Here is a 23,803-nt window from a genome sequence, read left to right as displayed (position 1 = left end):
GGGAAGAGGGTGAGAAAAGCACTGCTAACGCGGGGTATTCCCTCCGGGGGAGTGCCTGCCTTTGCTGCGGGATTACTGAGCAATCAGAGTGACCGTAAAGTAAATGAGATGCTCATCCTGATGTCTTAGCTGGTTCCGGCTGCTATAACAGAATATCACAGATCGGGGGCTTAAACCATGAACACTTATTTCTCACAGTTCTGCAGGCTGAGAAGTTCAAGACCAAGGTGGTGGCAGATTGGGGGTCTGGTGAGGGCTCTCTTCCTGGCTTGTGGGTGGCCGCCTTCTCGTTGTAGGTGGAGAGAGAGGAAGCCAGCTCTGTGGAGTCTCTTCCTGTGTGAGGGGCACTCAGCCCAGCCCGGGGGCCCCACCCACATGACCTCATCTAATTACCACCCGAAGGCCCCACCTCCAGATACTGTCACACTGGGGTTAGGGCCTCAACACAGGAATTTCGGAGGGACCGAACATGCAGTCCATAACACAGAATAATCTCATATGCAACTTTTCTTTTTTTTTTACTGCATCATTGTATATTTATCAATGGAGATGGATGCATTTTGCTCTGTTGCACATAATGTTGTGCAGAACCTTAAAAAGTCAGAGTGGCAAGAGTTGTAAATAGTCAATAGATCTTGGCATAGGCAGGCGACATCCATTAGGGAACGGGTAGGGAGCTGGGGGAGGGGGCTTCACAGTGAAGGGCAGGGGGCTCCCCACAATTGGCCGGCTCTCCCCATAGTTGTCTGGCTCCCAAGCTTTAAGGCTCCTGAGTTCTCTGTCAGAGACACCCCTTCCCAATCTCTAGGGCAGCCTTTCTGGAGCTGGACAAGGGGCCATGAGCTCCATGTCATCTCGCTCCTCGGAGGGTCCCTGCCTGGTGGTATTTGTCCCAGTGGAGCTCATTTATCCCATGCATGCCTCTGCCCTTTGTGCCCGCAGCTCCGCCAGCTGGAAATGCAGCTGGAGCAGGAATATGAGGAGAAGCAGATGGTCCTCCATGAGAAGCAGGATTTGGAAGGCTTGATCGGGACCCTCTGTGATCAGGTAAGGTGGGGACACCAGCAGACACTTGGGAGAACACATTCCCTGCCTCTGGGCCCTATTTGAGAGGCGGGTTCGTGGGGAGGCCAGCTGGAGGGGTCTCAGGACTAACCAGGGCCAGTCCCCTCACCTGGCTTCCACCTGCTTCTCTCCAGCGCCCTCTTCTCCATCACTTCTGTCCCTGCCCACGCTCACCGGCTCTTCTAAGGGGACCTTCCAGTGTCTGCACAAAGCAGGGTCTTGGGAGAGCCTGTGAGTCTAAACAGAGGGGGCCAGAAGTGGCGGATGAGGCCGCCTCACTTCAGCTGCTGTCGGGGTGAGAGTGTAGACAGCCCTTGCTTTACTGGGGTGGATGTGAATGGCCAGGGTACTCACAAGTGGCCTTGTGAAAACAAGACTTTTGCTAGAGGCTCTGAGTCAGGCAAATGTGGCTTTAAGCACTCCCCAGGCCACTTCTGTCTACACAGCTTTGGGCGAGCTGGTTAACCGCTCTGAGCCTCTGCAGGGCAGGGCCTGTGGGGTTGTTGCCGTCGCTGAATAGCAGGGTTCTCAGCTGCAGCTCTGTGGACATTTTGAGCCACATCATTCTTTGTGGTGAGGGGCTATCCCAGGCTTTGTAGCGTGTGGAGCAGCATCCCTGGCCTCCACCCATTAGATGCCAGCTGTACCCCCCCGGATGTGACAGCCAGAAATGTCTACAGACGTTGCCAAATGTCCCTGGAGAACAAAATCGACCTTCCCCCTTACAGAGAACTGCTGCCGTAAATAAGGCAGCCGTCAGAGCACAGGGCCAGCTCGTAGTTTCAGAGTTGGGAGGAAATGCTCCCTCGGCCCCTAACTATTCCTTTCTCTGCCTGTTCTTCTGCTACTTGAAACCCCAAGGTTGGAGAGGTATGCCTGTGGCTTCTATGATCTCCTTTAAAATAGCACAGGAGTGTATTTTAATGTATTTGCTTAACATGCGTTCATTGTCTTTTAATTAGCAATGATCCTGCCATCAAAGACCTTCCCTGAGAGTCATTAGTTTTGTTCACAAAGGAATGTGGGCCCCCTTCAAACGCTCATCTAGGGCAGCCGGGCCTGGACAAATAGGTGCTCACTATGCATTTTGAAAAAAGTTGATTCAATGAGTGAATCCTAGCTGTTCTGAGGAATAGGGTTCTACACATGGCAAATGGATCAGCTTGTTAATTTTGTGATTTAAATATTATACTCAAATATAAAAGCGCAAACCACAAAGGAAAAGTTAAAAATATATAAAAAAAATCACTTCCTATTAACTTTGATTTTGTCTGCTTGAACTGTTTCTGGAAGAGTCCTGGTATATTCCCACTGTTATTGTGGTTTTGCCAAGTTTTGCTTATAATTCTGTTTTAGTTTTCTCTTTATGTATTTTGAGGTTATATTTTTAGGTGCATCTAAATTTATTATTGCCTTATTTCCTTGGCAGATTGTAGATTGTTTCTTTGATTATTGTATAGTGTCCCTTTTTCTCCACAAATGGCTTTTGCCTTATTTTATTTTGCTTGTTTTTTTTAGATGCCTGCAGGACTTTTTTTTTATCCCTTCATGTCCAACCTTTCCAAATGTGTGTGTGTGTGTTTCATTTAAACAGCTGGATACTTTTTAACCCCATATTTTAGTCTCTAACTTTTCATAAGAGAATCTAGTTCATTTACATTTATTATAATGACTGATATATTTGAAATTATTTCTAGTCTCTTATTTTTGCGTTTAGTATTTGCTGGTTTATTGTCCTTTTTCTTTGCTTCTTTCTTTATTCCTTTCCTGCTTTTAGACAGATTGATAACATTTTCTGTGATCCCTTTTGTTCTACTGTTCGTTCTAAAGCTACAAACCATGTCTTTATTCTGTTAGTAGATAAGTATTTAATCTTAATTTTTTTCTAACAGACTTTATTTAATTTTTACAGCAGTGCTATGGGATAGTTATTATTAGTTTCTTCATGTGAGAGAAGTGAGGCTCAAAATGTATTGCAAATTGCCCAAGATCATATAGCTTGTTAGCGGTCTAGGTAGATTTGAAATGAGGTCTATATTATTCGAAAGCCTATTTATTTTTTTAATCTAGCACCTTGCTGCTTAAAAGCAATTAAAGTCCAGTTAACTAGAATCAACTTTTGTTGACTGTGTTGATTTTTTCATAATGTTATCGGGAGGTCCAGCTCTGCCACTAATTTACTGTGCGACCTTCAGCAACACGCATTCCCCTCCAAGCCTCAATTTCCCCATCTGTAAAGGGACTTGGTTATCCCTAACAACATTTCCAGGTCGTATTTTAAAAGTATTTGGAGAGATCTTTGACAACAGACATTTAACAACTGCCCCAAACAATTTGCCTTCATGATAAATGGTGAAACATTTGAGGTTTGAATACAGTTTCCCACAAGAACACTAAACATCATTTAGATTTATTGGTTAATTATTCACCAGATTTATCCAAATTTGAATCTTCATGCTGCAAAATGTGAACTTGCAGAATGACATTTATTTCCCATTAAGCTAATGAGATTTTTTTTTTTTTTTTTGCCCTCCTCTCCCGTAGTAATTCATTATGATGGGGAGGATGACTTGTCTGAGATTTTGTTGTGAATTTTGTTTGCAATAATTCCTCTGGAAAGGAGATGGTGCCAGCATTTTTAGGGGCTCTCTGGCAGTGAAGACGGTAGGATCTGAGCCATCCCTACTGCATGGTCAGTGACAACATCAAGGAATGTCCCTCATGCCAACTTGCCCCACAGCAGGATTAAAGGCACTTTAGAATATATGCAGAGCAAGAACACACACAAAAATAAGAAAGATGCAAAGCACACTGTTTGAATGCAATCATGGGAAAGACCCTGGGCTCAAGTTAATAAAGTGGGATTCAGGTTCCACCAGGTGCTGTGGTGCAGTGGTTAGAGACTTGCATTCTAACGCTGAGCTTCCTGGGTTCAAATCCCTGGGCAGCCCCTTAGTAGCAGTGTGACCTTAGGCAGATCACTTACCCTCTCTGTATTCATTTTTTCAGCTGTACCTCCATTTCCCCAGGACAGCACCTACTTAAGAGCCCCACACAGCTCACAAGGCAGGAGCTGGTTCCGGGCAACTTCTCTCGCTCTGTGACCTGGCCCACCCTCATGTTTTATACCCTGATGCTAATCACCCAGAATTGCATGTACAAGACAGTTTCCTGGCCCTCTATCTCGCCCATGCAGTGCCTTCCACCTGCAGTGCTCTTCCTGAACCTCACCCAGCTCCTGCTTATCTCAGACCCTTCCTGACCCTTCCCAGCCTGAGCTGGGTGACGCTCCCCTGTGTCTTCATAACGCTGTTTTCTCTCATCATCTATTTTACTCAAATTACCTCTCTGCTGTCAGAAAAGCTGGGTTCATATCCTAACTCTGCCACTTATTACTAACTGTGTGATCTTGGGCAAAACTATTTCACCTCTGTGAGCTTCCGTTTCGTCATCTGTGGGATGAGAATCATAATACTACGCACCCCATACATTCATCGGGAGGACTAAATATGTTAATATCCGTAAAGTGTTTAGAACAGTGTCTGACACTTAGAAAGCCCTCCATAAATGTAAGCTATTACTACTTTTATAAAGGCAATAACAATAATGTCTATTTTTAAGAGATTGTCACAGGAGTTAAATGCAATAACACGTGACAAAGGGCCTGGCACGATTCCCAGTCCTCCGCTCAGCAGGTGAGAATATGTGTGTGTGTGTATATATATATTAGACCAGCATTTTAAACTGAGCAAAGCCGTACATCAGAGCATAAAGAGGCTGTATTCTAAGAACCAACTCATTTTTCAAAGAATTCGAAACTCGTGCTAGAGAAATAATAAGGCAAAATCTAGAGAAGTACATTCTGGGTCATCAAACAATACTCATAATCCTTTATATTTGTAAAGCACTTGACAGCGTACAAAATGCTTTCAATCCATTATCACACCTGATCCTTGTCTTGTCTCGACATGGAGGATAGAGAATTTTTTTCTTTTTGTTCTTTTGGAGAAAAGGAAACTCAGGTTCAGAAAGGTCGCATGACTCAGCCACAGTTCCCGCCAGCCAATGGCGAGCCAGGATGTAAAGCCTGGGTCACCTCCTTCTAAATCCCACATTCTTTCTAGAATATTCTGGGGCCTTCTGAGCCTCCCAGGAAATGTTTGCACTTGGTGTAGGGACACAGATATCTAGGTGTATAGAAACTGGGTCCCACGGTTGAGACACCTATATCCTATTTTCTTGGAAGCTCCCCACCTGACTGATGACGCTGTGTTCTTTCCTCTGGTCCCCTGAAGAGAAGGGGACTGTCAGGCTCTTTTAGAGACGCAAGCCCAATGTTTTTAAGTCAATGCCCTGTTTCTAGGGGAGACCGTAGGCTGTCGGGGTTTCACGGCAGGCCCCTGTTGTGACTCTGTGTCTCCCTTGGTTGTCTCTGCCTGTGTTGTTGACCTTTGAGAGTGGTCACCCTCCTGGTGCCAAGTCCAGAATGTGGCTTCCTCAAGAGCCACCTGACAACTGTTTGCTTGGAGTACAGGGCCTGCAAATTCAGGATTCTAGGGGAAGGAATGTGCTCTCCTCTGGGTAAGCTCCCTCTGCTGAAAATGACCTCATCTACCCGTCCTTAAACTGGCACAAGGGACCAGCTCGAGAGACAAAAAAGCTTGATTGAGACGTTCAAATGCAGCAAGCGATTTTTACTACTCTTTACCGAAGTGTAACACACACGCAGAGAAGCACGCCGTATCCCACTGTACAGCTCAATGAATTTTCATGAACTCCTCAAACCAGCACCCAGATTAATAGCGCGAATAACGGCCCCCTCCTGGACTAGCCAGGCCCTTCCCTCCAGGGTGACTGTGGTTCTTGCTTCTGCCAGCAGAGGGCCTCACCGGGCAGGCGGGCTCCCGCGAGGTGAGGAGAGGCCCCACTGAGGACTTTCATGCAATTAAAGATGAGACAGAATGACTTCGGGTCCTCACAGGCTGCCATCACAGCAATGACGGCAACTCATCTTCCTCATGCCTTTCCTATGAGTCGGGCACAAAGCTGAGCCCGTATTTAATTTTCGCAGCAGCCCTGTGTGGTTGATGCCATTCCCATGTTCAGATGAGGAAACTGAGGCTCAGGGAGGAGAAGGGTCTTGTTCAAGGTCTCCCAGTGTGAGTGGTGGAGGCAGGATTCAAATCCAGGGGGCCTGGTTCCAGAGAACTAGGATTTGGGCCACTGCTTTGCTGTCTTAGCTCACAAGAGCCCTCCCTTGGCTTCCAGATTGGCCATCGGGACTTTGACGTCGAGAAGCGTCTTCGGAGGGACCTCAGAAGGACCCACGCACTGTTGTCGGACGTACAGCTCCTTCTGGGGACCATGGAGGATAGCAAGACGTCGGTCAGCAAGGAGGAGCTGGAGAAAGTGCACAGCCAGGTGGGTGCTGCTGGGCTGCAGAGGAAGCTGCAGCCAGCAGTGGGGGAAGAATGGCTCCCCATCCCGGGAAGGGACATGGCCACAGTGCTGACCTCCGACCTTCACAGACCTGCAGGGCGATGGGGGCCCCCGGGGGCTCGGTAGGTCCCCTGGAGGTGGTAGGTGAGGGGGAGGTGTTTACAAATGACTGAGGGGTTCTGTTTCTTTCTCAGGGCTGAGGTCAAATGTGTCTTGAGGGCTTGGGCAGAACAGGGCCGTGGGGCAGAATGGCTGAGTGCAGCTCACATGCATGTGTGCGTGTGTGTGCGTGTGCGTGTGTGCGTGTGTGTGTGTGTGTTTGGTGACCACCCGGGCTGGGCATGAAACAAATGGGAATAGTGCTAATAATGCAAAGCTTACCCCTAATGACAACAATAACAAAAATAGCCACGTGCCTGCCTATTGGGAGGCTAGTGATACCGACCACGACGGGATGCTGGTCCGTGGCTGCTCCCTTCTGGAGCCCCCACCATGTACCGGGTACTCTGTACAGAATGTTGCACTGAGTTCTCAGGAGAACTGAGGGACGTGAGGATCATAACCTCCATTTCACAAGTGAGGTGACTGGGTGGCAGAGAGGGGAGGTGACCCCCCAAAGTCACACGGCTAGAAGGTGGCCGAGCCAGGATTCGAACTCAGGGCTTGGGCCCACCATCCCTGGCTGACTCAGAGGAGGACCAGAGCAGTGAGTCTGAGGGAAGATGGAAATGAGGCCAGGCAGGAGCTGGGGACCTCAGGAGATGTGCCAGGTGCGGCCATGGTGGCCGGGGCGGTGGGTGTGCAGAAGCGTGATGGGCAGATCCCACAGTGTGAGGGGAGCCTTGGGGAGAGACGGCCCGGAGCAGAATGACACTCAGGATGTGCTGGCTGTCCCCCGGGGAGCTGGACACACACACAGAGGCTCGGGGCCCTGCTGGGGGTGTTGCGTCCATGCATTTGGTGTCCTTCTAACGTACGCACACCCCACCCTCGGATAAACCACCGTCTGAATCCAAGTGTGGGGAGACGAGCATTTCCATCTGCCTTCACCGTTTCTCCTTCTCTGAGTGTTGCCGTCGTGTCTTCCTCCTCCTCTGGGCTTCTGTCATGCCACATGGCCGGGGGCTTCTTTATCTTCACAGAATATCCCCAGAAACTCACCTGGGTCACATTGGACTGACTCTTGAACAAGACTCTATGCTTCCTGAGGGCAGGACTCTGTTTTGTTCGCCTCTGATGACGCCCATCCTGTCCATTGCACATCAGGAATACTGAATAAATGCCTTCCTGTGGAATTCAATTGGCGCATCCTCCTCTTTTGACAAATGAGGAAATCAAAGAACAGAGAGGGTGAGGGATTTGCCTGAGGTCACACAGCCAGTTAAAGGCAGAGCCGGGCCTCAAGCCACATTCTGTGACTCCAAACCCAGTGCTCATCTCTATTCCTTCTGGAGAAGCTTCTGAGAGTCAGCAGTCCCCAGGAAGTCTGCGGGGGGCAGCAGGGTTTAGCTCCAGGTGTTAGAAACTGGATCCAGACTTCCACTGCTTTTTGCCTCTAGTGTCACTTTCCCAACTGTAAAATGAAAGGATTCAGATACAGATTATTAGCTAAAGTAGACCTGTTTTAGAAAAAAGAAACAGAGACCTAAATAGCAGACTTGATTTCTGTTTCTCTGTTAATGTCCTTTTCCTGTTCCAGAATCTCACCCCGGGCGCCACACTGTGTTTAGCTGTCACACCTGCCTGGTACCCTCTGGTCTGGGACAGTTTCTCAGTCTTACCTTGTTTGTCATGACCTTGACAGAGTACTGGCCAGGTAACCTGTAAAACGTCCCCAAGCTGGGTTTGTCTGATGTTTTTCTCACGACAAGACCAGAAGGGCAGAGCTGTTAAACCAGAAGGCACATCAGGGCCCTTTTCTCTTGATAATTCTATGATTCTTAGCAGTCTTCATCATCCAGACACTCTCCTCTAGGGTGACCAACCATCTTGGCTTGTCCCCAACTGTCCTGGTTTTGGCACTGACAGTCCTGTGTCTCGGCTGAGTCCTCAGCGCCAGGCAAACCGGGGCAGTTGGCCACTCTCTTCTCCTCATGGCCATGTCCGAAAACTAGAATCATCTGTCTTGAATGCATCCCCTCACTCAATCCTCACGATTCCCCTGGGGAGAGGGGAAGTGGTGTTGTGCCCATTTTACAGATGCAGAAATTTTGTCCAGAGAGGGGAAGCAATGAGCCCAAGGTAACACAGCAGGTGAGTGGCCGAGCTGGGATTCAGACCCAGGGCTCATGATTCTTCAGTGCAGGATCTGGGGGTTCCTTTGCCTCACCCTGCGTCTTCCTGTCTGTCTGGCTAGCCAGGTGGGCTTGACTTGCCTCAAGTGGGCAGGGATGTCTGAGCCCTCGGTCAGGGGCAAGGCACCCAGGGTTCATGCAGCCCCCTTGGCAGGGACCACTTGCTCCTCCTGTCTCCCACTGGAGCATTCCTGATACCACAGTATCCACACCTTCCCCGTCCCCACACATAAATGTTCTCGAAAAGGAACCACGGTGGGTTTGTTTCCTTTTCTTTTTCTTTCTTTTTTTAGCATCCATGAGAAATCTCCCTCTGCAGGGTTAAAATGTGTGTTCTCAGAAAATAGCGGTGTTTCATGGAGGCGCCTTGAGCTGAATCAAAGAGCCTCATTCTTCTGAAAGTCCTTCTCCCCGTCTCTGCATCCGCCTCCTATCAAAGGGAATTCACAGCCTTGGCTTTCTGTCACTGTTGTCATAGAAATCGTTATAAGGATGGGATGGCGTGGACCAGAGGTCGGGGTACAGTTGCTTCGGCTCCCAGCACACGTGGCCCGGATGCTGGAGTCGGAGATAATCAAATAAAGTGGCGATGACATTGGGCGTCGCTGCATCTCCTCCCCGATGGACGGTGTTTATCCTCTACCTGAAGGCTCCAGGGACTGACGGAGGCGGGGGAGCAGACAGGAGGGGGTGGGGAGCTAGCTTTGCTGCTGATTGCCTCTCAAGTGTTGGGTATGCTGCCGAACAATCCTGTTCCTTCATCCATCCATCCATTCATTCATTCAGTATTATGCAGCACCTACTATGCGTCAGGCAATGTGCAAGGTCTACGTGGACAGCCGTAAGACAGGTGTGGTACCCTCCCCCCTGAAACTTACATCTGATGGAACAGAAGACAATCAAATGATGATTCAAATAAATGGTTACATCCCAGCTGAATTCAGGTGATAAAGGAAATAAGCGGGGTCTGGAGCAGGGAGTCGTAAGGGGTCCCGTTTAGCTTGGATGGTCAGCTAAACCACCCTGAGAAGGTGAAGCGGGCAGGGACCAGGACGTGCACAGCCTGGAAGTCTGGATTTTATTCCAAGGGCGCAGAGAAGCCACTGGGAGGTTTTGAGCAGAGGGGGCATAATCCGATTCGCAGTTAGAGGTCGCTCTTCCGTGCAGAGAACGGAACGTGGAGGGAAGGAGCGGGTGCCGTTAGGAGGCTAGGGCACTGTTCTGGGCCAGAGGAACTGGCTGCCTGGGCAAGTGGTGATGGAGATGGCGAGAGGGGTCAAGCTTGGGGTTCAAGTAGACGGGACTTGCAGATGGTCGGGGTGGCAGCAATAAGTACATTATTTAGGTAATCCTCGCCATACCCCCAAGAGGTGGATATTTCTACTTTTTGACCCATTTTACTAATAAGGAAACATGTTCTGAGAGGTTGAGTAATTTACCCAAGAGCACACAGCAGTATGTGTCGGAAAGCTGTGCGTGCCAACAGTTTCAGACTTAGGCAACTAGGTTTGCATAATATGGGTCTGTTAACCTTTGTCAAGCACCTACTATGTTCTAGGATTTTCCCTGGTGTCTCAGGGTCCCCAAACTTGGCTGCACACCAGATAACTTAGTACCATTAAAAAATCACAGATTTCTGGATCCTACCCTCAGAGTTTTTTTTAAGTCTGGGTTGGGACCCAGGACTTAGTATTTTAATGGTCGCATCAGGGGCTTCTGATACTGGTCCTAGGGCCAGCATTTGGGTATCATGGACCTCATTTATCCCCCCTTTTCAAGTTCAGTGGCAATACATCCGTTTTGCAGATGAGACAAATGATGGCGAGGTTATATTAGTGCGACAGATCTTAGTTCAACTGATTTTAAAATTAATTGAATTTCGAGTCAAGTGAACTGGATGCAGCGCCTGCTAGTTTTGTGACCTTTGACAAGCGACGTGAACTCCCTGAGCCCTTTGCCTACAGTGGAGCGTCCTCATCGCTTGATGTCCCAGGAGGTTGCAGGGGGCTGATGAGGTGGAGCCAGCGAGGGCTTCAGAAACTCGGACACCCTGCAGCCTTCACAGCTCGCTGCCCATGGTGGGATCACCCAGAGGAAGGTTTGCTCTGGAAGTGCACGGGGAGGGTAGGGGTCCTGAGGCAGCTATGAGAGAACTGCATGCATTCGGCAACTATGGATTCATTTGTCTCCACTGGGGGATGAATTTAAGGCCAGCCTGCAGGGAGGTGGAGGAGACAACAAGGTCCCTGCCCTCGAGGGTCCCCTGGTCCAGGCAATGGGCAGAACTAGGAGCAGACTAGTGCCAAGCAACGTGGTGAGCTCTTTATCGGGGTGATGCTGGCATTTAGCTAGAGAGGATGCCCTTAATTTAGCTGTGGGAGAGGAACTAGCAGCTTCAGCGGTCTCTTTAAAGATGGAAATGACGTGCTGGTTAGGTAAGATGCACGTGGCCATTCTAGGATCATAAAGGGCTGAGGCACGTGGAGATGGGAAGCGTGTTCCCCTTGGCACCGTGTTGCTGGAGTAGAAAGTGCCCGGGAGTCAGAGCAGAGAGGATAATATCAGTAATTGAGGCTGGAGCCAGCTCACGAATGGTTTAGTGAACCCGGCTAAGGAGGTTGCGCTTTATCCCTAAGGTAATAGGGAGCCATGAAGAGCTACGGAGCAGAGAAGGACGTGGTCAGAAGTGCTCGTGAAAAATGGCAGGGTTCCAGGTCCAGCTGAAGCACTGATGTGCGACATGCCAGGCTCCATCAGCAGCCTGGGAGAAGGCTCCCTCAGACAGAGCATCTTCTAGAGTCCCTGGGTTCTTCCCAAAAGGACAGGCACCCCCTCTGCCTATTGCCCCGCTGTCCAGAATCCCAAGCGAATTGTTAATCTCTTTCCACCCACTTTCTCTCCATTGGGAGCCTTGGATAGATCTCAGATCATGTCTGAGGTTTAAGACTCTGCTGATAAAACATGGAAGGTTCTAGAGCGAGGTAGAACCTTTTCGATTCAGATCCTCCCTCTGCTACCTAATTAGCTATAGGATTTGGGGCAAGCCACTCTCCCTTTCCCACTTAAAAGGGGCCGTGGTATTCCTGGCTCCTTGGGTTGACATAAAAAACACGAGACCATGGATTTGAAAGAATTCTTGAGACTGAAAACTATGAGACGATGATTTCAAAATGTAGAGCTCCCCTCCGGCTCCCTGGTCCCCCACGCTGGTGTCAGCTGTTGGAAACCTTTGGTTTCTGGGCACACGATTTTACAAGACCTCGTGGAACAGGCAGACAGGTGAGGTGTGGGGTGACTCTAATGACACCTGCTCCTCAGGAGCCAATTACTAAATAATTCCCATGGAATGTTTCCACTGGAAACAAACTCATCTGGAGACACCAGCAACTCCAACAACCAAGACACATAATTGAGATAATTGCTGTGCATAAATAACACCGTGAGGAGCAGATGCTGCCACCTGGCTCTGAGGAGAGAGCTGAAGACGTCTTCTCCAGGACAATGGTTCCTCCTTTTTCTTCATTGGATTCATGCTCTTGACTTTTGTCTCCTCCCCAAAGGGACTACGTGATTTGCTTTTTGTTAAATGGAGAAGAGTTTGCACTGAGTTGCACTTTATTTGTTTGCTTAATTCATGCCAGGGGCTGTATTCACCCCTTCCTGCCGAGAACAAAGCTGTCACCCCACCTCTCTTCTCTCACGGTCTCCTGGGTTTGCCCCTGGGATAGGACACAGGATGCCCTCCCACTTGCCCCCTTTGTGTACCTGTCTCCTCATTCACCTTCCAACGTCTTAAAGACAGGAGTAGAATGAGTGAACATGTTATAAAACTTGTCCAAAGTCACAAAGGTAGTAAGAGATCGAGGTGGGGTTTGAACCCACGGAGTCTGACTTCAACACCTGGGAACTCAGTAACCACTAGCCCAAAGCACCAATGCGCCTCCTGTTGGCCCCGCGGCCGTCTCTGGGCGCTCACATCCCTTCTGGAAGCCCCGAGTGCTCCCGTCGGCCCTTCCGCTGGGGGATTCTGGCTCAGCTTCAGGGGACCTATTGGGCCTGGTGCATCCGCTGCACAATGACCTCCCAGGGGTGGTCAGGTCACAGTCTGAGGTCCTCCTGTGAGCGCACGCGAGACCTGTAACTCTTGATTCCTCCCCAGCGCCCTTCGTTGGGACATTTGTCACCGCGTATCACGCATGCTCCCATGAGACGCTGTAAACAGCTCATAAGCTCTGGGAAGATGACCCTGAGGGGAGTTTTTTGTGCGACTGAATGCCTTGGGGACACTTCTCCCCAGCCAGGGACCACAGGACAGGCGGCTGGAATGTTTTATTTGAAGAGACTTTTTTTTTTTTAAAGATTATGTTGGAATGAGTTGATTCAATATTAACATAACCTCCTGTCAGAGGAGATAAAGACTGAATTGTAATTGGTTAAAAACATGGTTATCATGGGCCGGGTCACCCCACAAATATTGACACTTCGAATACGGTGATGGATGAGGTGGGAAAGGCGGGGTTCGTTATAGGCAGGGCGTGCCATTTATGCATCTCCCCCAAAGGGCCTGGGACCGTTAGCTGTGGAGGGCCAGGCCCCCGGAGCAGCTCAGCCGGCCACCAGTGTAATAATAACCATCTCGATATTGATAGTGAGCATCCGTGGTTTACATCGTGCTGGGCACAGGGCCGAACACTTGGATGTCATGACCTCATTCTGTCCCCCCATCTCACTTGAACACAGTGAATTCCGGGAGGGCAGGGCCTCTTCAGTTTGGGGGCCTGAGCGTAGCAGTGTGTCTGCATCCAGCAGGCGCTCAGTGAACAAGGAGGGACTGACGGGATGGCCTGTGACTCCACCGGAAGCAGCTCGTACGATGTCCACCTTACGGAGGAGGAAACTCAACATACAGGAAACTCACCCAAAGTCACAGAGTTTCGGAGGAACTGAGATTTTTTAAAAAATAGCAACTTTTGACAGCATTTCAAACTTACAGAAAAGTGGCAAGAATAGTTCAAAGGACTCCTGTGTCTCCTCCCCCTCAATTCATTAATTTTTAAAATTTTGCCACATTTGCTTTCTCATTCTCTAAATTATATTTTCTGCATTTTTTGAAAACACGTTACAGACATGAGACTCCTTTGCTCTAATCAAAATCGGAAGATTTAACGTTGATAAAATACTGTTTTCTAATCCGAGGGTCAGCGAGCTGTGGCCCACATGCCACATTCAGGGTACGGCCTGTTTTTTGTTGTTATTTTGTTTTTTGTTTTTTTATTACTGCCTCAGAGCTGAGAACGGTTTTCATGTTTTTAAATAGCTGCATTTAAAGTGTTTAGATGACTATCTACATATATCTTTCAATTTTGCCCTTTGGCCTGCAAAGCCTAAAATTTACTATGTGAACCTTGAACAAAAAGTTTCATCTTATTTGCTGACTATTCGAGTTTTTCCCATTGCCCCATGAATGTTCTTTATAGAAATTTTTCTCCCTGTTTAGGATCCAACCTGGGATGCAAAACGGCTTGCATCAGTCTTCATGATGTCATAGGTCCTCGGCGTTTCTTTGTATTTAATGACGCTGGCCTTCTCGGAGAGCTCGGGCCAGCTATGTTGTAGAATATTCTTCCATTTGGGTGAGCTGGAGTTCGAGCCTCCTTCTTTTTTATTTCAGAGCCATTTGGATTTGTGCAGGTCTGAGGGTGTTCCCGGGGCACAGGACTTCCAATGTGAAAACCAGAAAAGTCTTAAGCAAACAGGGATGAGCTGCCATCCTATAGCCAGCGTCTGAGGCACTGAGTAAGCCTGGGGAGGAGAAAAGGGCCCCTGGCCTTTCGGTATGGCCTGTTCTCAAGGGGTACCCGTAGGTTTAGGGGAGAGCGTGAACGGACCAGAGGCCAGTTTAAGAGTCTTTTCTCGATTATCTGCTCATGTGGCTGCTTCAGTGAATTCTCACCATCCACTTGTTCCAGCCTTGTGTCTTGCTTTTCTTGCTCATTTATGCACGTGAGACTCATTGCTATTATTCTATATTCTAGTTGGTTCATTCTCCTTGCTATTTTATGAGACGACACCACAGTTTATCCATTTTGACATTTATGGACATGTAAGTTGTGTCTAGATTTTGGTTATTAGGAATACAGCCACTGTGAACATTTTTCCTACGTTATTTTACTTGTGCTGGGGCACAAGCGTGTGCATTTCTGTAGAGTGTGTACACCCAGCCGCATGATGTCTCTGGCTCATGGTACACATGTTTCTTCAACTGTAGTAGATACTGTCAAATGGTTCCCCAAAGCATCTGTGGGCATGGGCACTCCCAACAGCAGATGCGAGATGCCACAGGCGTCCCATCCTTGTCAGCACTTGGTACTGTCGGTCATTTGCATTTTAGCCATTCTGAGGAGGACGTGTTTTTGCAGTTCTATATTGCGTTTCTTTGATGAATAATGAGGTGGATCAGCTTTTCAAAGTCGATCGGCCACCTGGAGAGCTGCTTCTGCTGTTCAAGCCGTCTGCTCATCTTTCTTGGGTGGTTTTCTTACTGATTTGTGGGATATGCTGAGTGTAAGCTCTTTGCTGGGTGTATGGCAAATATTTCACCCCACTTTGGGGCTTGCTGTTAGATTCTCTTAGTGGTGTCATTTCATGACTAGAAGTGCTTCATTTTAAGGTCACCCGACTGATCAATCGTAGATATTTTGGAACCCAAATTTAAAATCACTTGGTTAGGCAGAGGGTGTCTGGTTAGCTGAATGCTGTGGGTAAGTGAGTCTTGTGGTGCAGGATGGTGGGAAGCCCACCGCCCTACTTGGGGGTCCGGCCGGGCCTCGTGGTCCTGTGCCCCTCTGCGCTGTCAGGCTCTCCTGAGTTGTTCTACTCCAGGAACGGCAGAGCTTTCTTTGTAAAGTGAGGAAGATTTGAGCTATCCCGGAGCTTTTCAAGCGTGTATGTGTCTGTTTACTTTTTAGCAGAAGCAGCCCCCTTGTTGAAGGGAAATCTCATTAGAGGGCCCTCTGCCTTGAGCCTCCCCTGGCCAGCCCTTGACTGGGCTCCCCTCATTTATCCCGAAGTGACCTCCTTCCAGCTTGGAAGAAAGGGACCCACTTGGGGACCCGGAGTTTGGTGAACAAGTCTATGGTCACTGTCCCCGTCCAGGTCATTTCCTCCTGCAGGGGAGGGTCCTGCCCACACGGCCCGCCCCTCATCCTTCCTAGGGAGCCCACTGTCTGGACACCAGCCGGCGTCTGGGTCAGAGACCTGTGCTTGGGGGGCCCCGGGGAGCAGATGGGCAGCGGGTGGCTTCCCTGGGGGGAGTGGGGCTCGAGTGGGCAACCCACGTTGAGGGGTGGGCAGCTCAGGCTGCAGACTCAGGCAGCCCTGCTGACTGGCCGGGTCTAGCCTTGTGTCTTGCTTTTCTTGCTCATTTATGCACATGAGACTTACTGCTATTATTCTATGTTCTAGTTGGTTCGTTCTCCTTGATATCAATAAATGATGGTCCTGTAGCACAATGTAGGGGAAATTATGGAATGTTTCATGTGTGCCCAAATAGCTTGAGATCAAGGACACAGAATGGAACCACAAAATGGTCTTAGGAAACGTCCCCTTGGGGCCTCTGTCATCCAACTTCTGAGTCTCATAGACCATTGGTGGACCTGGCTCTTTTTTTTTTTTTTTTTGAGGAAGATCAGCCCTGAGCTAACATCTGCTGCCAATCCTCCTCTTTTTGTTGAGGAAGACTGGCCCTGAGCTCACATCCATGCCCATCTTCCTCTACTTTATATGTGGGACACCTACCACAGCATGGCTTGCCAAGCGGTGCCATGTCCGCACCTGGGATCCAAACCGACAAACCCTGGGCCGCTGAAGCGGAATGTGGGAACTTAACCACTGTGCCACCGGGCCAGCCCCTGGCCTGACGCTTTTTTTTTTTATTTTTTATTAATGTTATGATAGATTACAACCTTGTGAGATTTCAGTTGTACATTTTTGTTAGTCATGTTGTGGGTACACCACTTCCCCCTCTGTGCCCTCCCCCCACCCCCCCTTTTCCCTGGTAACCACCGATCAGATCTCCTTATCAATATACTAACTTCCACCTATGAGTGGAGTCATATAGAGTTCGTCTTTCTCTGACTGGCTTATTTCGCTTAACATAATACCCTCGAGGTCCATCCACGTTGTTGTGAATGGGCCAATTTTGTCTTTTTTTATGGCTGAGTAGTATTCCATTGTGTATATATACCACATCTTCTTTATCCAATCCTCAGTTTCTGGGCATGTAGGCTGGTTCCACGTCTTGGCTATTGTAAATAATGCTGCGATGAACATAGGGGTGCAACAGACTCTTGAGATTTCTGATATCCTAGGTTCTTAGGATAGATACCCAGTAATGGGATGGCTGGGTCATAGGGTATTTCTATTTTTAACTTTTTGAGAAATCTCCATACTGTTTTCCATAGTGGCTGTACCAGTTTGCATTCCCACCAACAGTGTATGAGGGTTCCTTTTTCTCCACAACCTCTCCAACATTTGTCACTCTTGGTTTTGGATGTTTTTCTGGCCTGACACTTTTAATGTCTCCATTTCATAAATTTGCTGGATCTCAGGGCTCCTGTGGTGTGAGGTGCTGGTGAGCCCCTTCAGGGAGAGCCTTTCTGTGGGAGGTTCATTCTCCCGAGAGTCTTGATGGGATGTCGAGGCCTGGAAAGGGCTGCCATTAGCCCGCCAAAGACACCATTTCTTAGACAGAATGCTTCCCCGGGGCATTTGTGATGCAATATTTTTAAATCCTCTGAGTTGTTCAAACCAGACCCAGAAATCCAGGTTCTAACCGTTCTGCTGAAATATCAGAATTTCTGCTCTCCCCGCCTCGTTCCGTCTGTCTAGCCAACCCATCGAGGAGCTTTAATAAGTCCAGAGGAAACATTTTACCCGGGTATTTAAAGCAGGCAGATGGCTTCGCGGAGGAAAGTGACGCTATTCATGGGCTTGTGGCTGATGGAAATGCGATGGGAATCTCAATGGCCGGTGCCCTGAGTGAAAGGAGGTGGGTGCTGGGGACACAAGGGCTGCGATGAACTCAGAGAAGGACTCATGTGCACAGGGGGTGCTGTGTGGGGGCCCAGAAATTGCCTGGGTTTGGAGTCTCCTCCTCTTCAGTCTGGCCTTGGGCAAGTCACTTCCTCTGCCCGGGCTGCCGTTTCCTCCTTTGTAAACTGATGAGGGCTGTTTCCGTCCTTGCAGGGCTGGTGTGGGCTATAGGGGTAACGACCGTCAGGTGGCCCACGGGTGCCTGATGCAGTAGGTGATGAAGAAATCTTCCCTCCTCTGTCCCTCAGTGAATAATCAGGAAGGGAGAGTATTTATCCCTTCATGGGGAGGGATCATCCACAGGGTAGGTAAGCTGTAAACGATGTTATTCTATCACAGGGTTTTGGGTAGGGCTATTTTGATCCAGCTTTGGCAGAACAGCATCAACAAACACTATCTCCAGTGGTTTTGAGTGTTTACTCTGGGGCTGACACTGTATGTATTGTTTCCTCTAACTTGCTCACTCATTCTGTATCTGGGTTCCAGGTGACCGCAACCCAGCTCAAATTGGCTGGAGCAGAAAAAGGGAATTTATTGGCCAAGATATCTGGAGTTCTGAGGCTAGGACTGCCTTCAGGTTTGGCTGGATCTAGGTGCTTAACAGTGTCATTAAGAATGTGTCTCCTACCTCCTCAACCTTGATATAACCTTGTAGTCTTAGGAAGGCACTTCCTTCTTGGTGGAAAGAGGACCCTCAGACACTCCAAGCTTGTGTTCTGCATTAGAAAGAACCAACTTTGTTTCCACGGCCCCAGCAAGAATCCTTGCGTCAGCCATGCTGTTTTCCCACAAGCAACCTCTATGGCAATGGGAGGTGGTGCTCTGATTGGCTAGGCTGAGTCACGTCATCTTCTCTGGGCCTGAGAGGGCAGGGGAAGCCCCACCAGAACCACATGGACATTTGGGGGGGTGCACATTTTCTGCAGGGAAGATGGGGTGTAGATGCTGTGCAGCCACGTCATAAGATTTCCCCTACAGAGCATGTGCGGTGGGCATCCCTGTTGCAGATGCAGTGCAGGGTAATGCCTCAGAGTGGGGACTTGGTGGCCAGATGGCCTAGGTTCATCGCCCAGATCTGCCACTTAGCGCTTGTGTGACCTCCAGCAAGTCACTTGACCTCTCTTCCCTTCGGTTTCCTCAACCGTAACAACAGGCATGGCCGTTGACGCTACCTCAGTGTGTTGCTGTGACGGTTAAATGAGTTAACACGGAAAAGTCTTGAGAGCAGTGCGTGGTATGGAGTAAGAACTCATCTTCATGATGTGCGTAGCATCCCCTAGACTTGTGCAGTACACAACGAATACAACTATGCTCAGCAGTCCTGTTTAATGAATGTGAACCATTTTCTCCCCCATGTTATGGATGGTGAAAACCGAAGCTCAGAGAGGCTAAGGAAGCTGCTCAAGGTCACAGGCTGGTAGATAAGAGGAGCTGGGGCTGGAACCCAATTCTGCCTGACCACTGGGTCTGCGCTTAACGACTGTGTGATGCTGTGTGATGTTGAATGTCCCCCTTGCAGGAGATGAGAGGCCGTATTGGGAGAATGTACCCCTACCCCCATCCTTTGGTGACAGGTGTTTGGAGCAGTGCCTGGCACAGAGGAAGAGCTCGTTCTCACACCCTATGTGCGTGGCGTCCCCCACGCTCCTGCGACACTTTCATCCTAGATGGCGCTCATCTCCTCTTGCCCCTGAGGACACCAGGCTTCCAGGACCTTTAGCATCCTCCCACAATCCCCGAAGAGTCGGGACCTCCCCGAACATCCCCACACCAAAGCTGAGAGACCCTTAATTCACCCACAAGGTTGGGAGGCACGTTCCCACCCGCAGCTGCAGTCTGGGGGGCCTGGGAATGGGCGCATGCTCACAAGTGGAGGCTCTGGGCTCCCGGGGCTGGGCAGCCAACGATGCCCTCCTGGGACACGTGCCCCTCAGAGCGGGAGCAGACTCTGGGGACAGTGACCGATTTAATGAGTGGATGATAGAATGACAGAACGTGCCGGGGTGAGAGAGTTTTCTGGCTTTCAGAGGTGTTTTGATGCTTTGTCCCCCCATACGTGTGGTATTATTGTGTTGGTTTTACAAGACACAAGATTTGGGAGAGAAAGAAAAGCAGGAAATCCATACCAGTGGCCTCGGTGGGAGTCTCTTGTGGGTCCACTCCCACGCGAGGTCTAGACATGGATGGAAGCCACCGGGGTCTCTCCCTCCCCCCAGTGCAAACCCAGGGGGGCTTGTCCATGGGATCATGACGGTGACCTGGAGCTCAGAGGTGTGAGGTGGCGGCTGTCCCCCCTGGGGCTTCTCATTGGCGCGCCGGCTGCCAGGGCTGCAGAATGGACCCCTATAAGCCTTCCCCCAGAGCTCCGTGTCACCTGGCTGCACTGTCCCCCTCTGCTCGAACCCCTGTTCTGCCAGGATCCCCTCCCGGGAAGGCATTTTGAAAGCCCTGGTGGATAGTGTCGCACTGCCGGAGGATGCCATCCCGGCCCGAAGGTGGCTTGCCACCCGACTTCATAAAAACGTCCGTCAAACAGCCCCAATCTGGAAGTAATGTGCAGTGAGATATTCCTACCCCAGCTCATCCATAACAGGAAATCAGCCCAAGATGGCCCTGTATTTCTTCCTGCTCCCTAAAGAGTAATAAATTGAAATTTTTAAAGCTCGGCGTTAAGATGGCTTGTCAGCAGCACCCCGGAGGCTGCCCAGTGAGGGAGGCTTTGGGCTGGAGAATTTCCGGTCTCGGCCATCCAGATGCTACTAAAACGCGGGCCTGCTGGACGTGTGTGCCTCTGGGCTCGGCACCTGTCCGCCCATCCCAGTCTGCCGGGAAGCCTAAAATTCCTCCTTGAGATCGTGGGTGCCCAGGCCCTGCGGCATCCCGGCAGCGTGACCTTGACAGCCCCTGTGGCCTCTGCTTCATTTTCTTCCCCTCTAAAATGGGGACAAAAACTGCCACGTCTCAGGCTGTGAAGGGGATGAAAGGGATGACCCACAGCCACACCCGCCGGTCCATTTGTAGGGTGCTCTCAGTGCCGGGCGTGTGCTACGCACTGTCGTGTTTTCAGTCATTCATCCTGGGAGTACCCTGTGATGGAACTGTCCCCATGGCACAGATGAGGAAAGCGAGGCATAGCCACCTTCGAGGACTGGCTGGAGAGGCAGATCCCGTGGGTCTGGATCCAGGGCCCCAGCTCCGACCTCCACACGCCGTGGGATCTGGCACTTCAGTGCCACCAAATGTTGGTTTCCTTCCTCTTCCCTGCGGGGTGAACTTGTTCATCTCTGGAAGTTTCTAGTAACGATGCATGTCACTGCCCCCACATTGATTCAAACCCTGAACTCCGTCTGTTCTCTCCAGTTTGTTTACTTACCTCTCCTTCTACAGGCCCCACCCTGGGACAGGCCCTCATGACACTGTCTGAGTGGCTTCTATTACGGCACCAAGTCTCTGAGCTGACTGCTTTCTCTGCAACCGAGCTCTCCCTTTATTTTAATCCCTCCTACCCATGTGGTCAGACTTGCCATGAGGGGCTGTGGAGCCCAGTGGTTAAAAGCTTGGGGTCTTGAGTTGGACCAACCTATTGTATCCACTGACCAGCTGTGTGACTGTGGGCAAGTCACTTCCCCTCTCTGAGCCTCAGTTTCCTCCTCTATCCATTAGTCTTCCTGGTGGCACCTTTGTCCTAGAGCTGTTGTGGGAGGTTCTGGAGCAAGGCAGACGAAGCACAGAGCACTGGAGACGGTCCCCAAGCAACAGCAGCAGGTGTGGTGTTCATGCCCAAACCCTCAGGGCCAGGATAATCCTGCCTCTAACCCAGTGTGAGCGGAGAACACCGCCAGCAGCCGTCTCCATCAACAGGGAAAGGACGGAGCATTTCTGGATCGTGCGCCATATACCACCTGTAAAATGGGGATCAAAATAGAGCCTCCTTTCTCCGGTGGCTCCGAGGACCAGCAGCATCACGCAGATGCGACCCTCAGCCACGGGAGGAGCGGAGCAGGCGGGCGCTGCTGTCGTCCTCTGCGGCTCTGCCCTGTTGTGCTCCTTACAGTGGCCCTCGCTCGCCTCCTGGCCCTGGGCCGAGCGACTTGGGCTGGAGCGGGGCCCTGCATGATGCCTCCCGTCCACCATTAGTTGTCTGACATCACCTCCATGATGGCCCATCTGCTCCTGTCTGCTCAGACCTTTTGTTCTGTGCACACCCACTGTGCAGTCTTCCCTTTCTGTCTACTTCCGCTCTGACTGGAGCACCTCCTTCCTGGAGGACCGCAGCAGCATCCTTGCTGGCCGCTGTGTTACTGATCTTGTCCGCTAAAGCCCATCCTCCCCACAGCAGCCAGAGGAAGGTCATGCCACCCTCCTTGGAAACCGCCAATGGTTTCCCTACAGACTGAAAATAAACTGCAGCGTTGCGTGCTGGCTCACAAACCTCACTGAAGTGACCCCCATTCACTTCTTCTGCATCACCTCCTCCTCTCTCTCTCTGTCCAGTTGTCCAGCCACACCGGCCATCTTTCCATTTCTCGGCACCAAGTTTGTTCTTGTTCCTGCCCCAGGTCCTTTACACTGGCTATTGCCTCTACTCAGGGCACTCTTCCTCCTAAATCTGCACACGGCCGTCTCCTGTGCATCTTAGGTCTTAGCTGAAACGCCTCTCCTTAGTGAGGCCTCTGGCTTCTGCAGAAATCAGGGGTTGTCTTTGCCCTGCCTCCGGCAGGGGAGCCCTCCTTCCCCTCTCCCCGCCTTGCCAGAGGCCCTGGAGCTGCCTTCGGGAAGGTGAGACTGTGCCTGACTTCAAGCTTCCTCTGTCGATTATGCTGTAATGATGCCGATCACCTCCCCTTGCTCCACATCATTTTTCTCGGTGTGTTTCTATTCCTCCCAGTCGCTGAGGAAGACGGGCCACCAAGTCCTCCTCCTCCAGGCCCTGTGCTGAGCCCGCTGCAGGAATAGACTGTTCTCAGGGTCTCGAAAAGGGGGCTTTTGTGGATTTCGGTTGCTGGCAGTTGGGTGGGACTGGAGCTAGAGGTGCCGGTGTGGGAAGCTGTGGGAGTGGGCCAGGGCCTTGACCTTCGAATGGATGAAGCCTCCCTTCTCCCTCTCTGCCTTCCATTCACATTATCATTATTCTAACATCTGGGGCTGAGTTCCTGGACACCATTTTTTTTTTTTTTTTTTTTTTTTTGCTGAGGAAGACTGGCCCTGAGCTAACATCCGTGCCCATCTTCCTCTACTTCATATGTGGGACGCCTACCACCACATGGCTTGCCAAGTGGTTCCATGTCTGCACCTGGGATCGAACCAGCGAACCCTGGGCCGCCGAAGTGGAACGTGTGCACTTAACCACTGTGCCACTGGGCCAGCCCCAAGGACACCCTTTTTTTTTTTCTGCCTTTTTGCACCAACTTTAATGGCATTAACTGTTTTGGGGGGTGCTATCAGCCTGGCAGTTGAGAAAGTAAAAGTACGCTGGTCTGGACTAAATAAGTGATATCTTTGCTCCTTGCAGCTGTGTGACTCTGGGCAAGGCCCTGGCCCTCTCTGAGCTCCAAGTGTTTTCCTTAAGTGATTTCTAAGGGTGTTTTCTGCTCAAAGATTCTAGAGTTCAGGAATCAAGGGGAAGCTGCCTTAAGGGGAAGACGGACTTAAGATTTATGCACAGACGTGCTTTTTTTCTGTCTGCCTTCTGGGGCCATGTAGGTAATTGTATCTATCTTGATGGCCCCCCTTGGCTAAGATGGGAGGCCTACTGTGTGCAGGTGGGCGGAAGGATGAGAAAGAGAGACTGTTTAAGTCAGTGACCCTTAACCTTGGAGAATCCAGTGGAAGTCGTGAATTGCGACCAGGAAATGCTCACATGCAGAATATTTTGCATTCCGTTTGTAGGGTCTTCCCAACTCTGGAACCGG

At 50.2% G+C, this 23,803-nt stretch overlaps 1 protein-coding gene across 2 annotated transcripts in view; it reads left to right on the top strand.

Moving 5' to 3' along the window:
- The window catches only part of MYO18B (myosin XVIIIB), a 250,417-nt gene that overhangs the window by 149,091 nt on the left and 77,523 nt on the right, over positions 1–23,803 (top strand). For both annotated transcript variants that reach the window (XR_011541781.1, XM_070626960.1), the window contains exons 33-34: positions 943–1,047; positions 6,334–6,486. Coding sequence is in view for 1 of the 2 variants with exons in the window: in XM_070626960.1 (XP_070483061.1) it covers positions 943–1,047; positions 6,334–6,486 (258 nt within the window). In the remaining variant the exon portion in view is untranslated. The remainder of the gene's footprint in view (positions 1–942; positions 1,048–6,333; positions 6,487–23,803) is intronic.

This window comes from Equus przewalskii, chromosome 7, assembly GCF_037783145.1.
Source record: "Equus przewalskii isolate Varuska chromosome 7, EquPr2, whole genome shotgun sequence".
Classification (NCBI taxonomy): domain Eukaryota; kingdom Metazoa; phylum Chordata; class Mammalia; order Perissodactyla; family Equidae; genus Equus; species Equus przewalskii.
The sequence above is the reverse complement of the archived record's forward strand: the minus strand, read 5'-3'. Positions and strand labels throughout refer to the sequence as shown.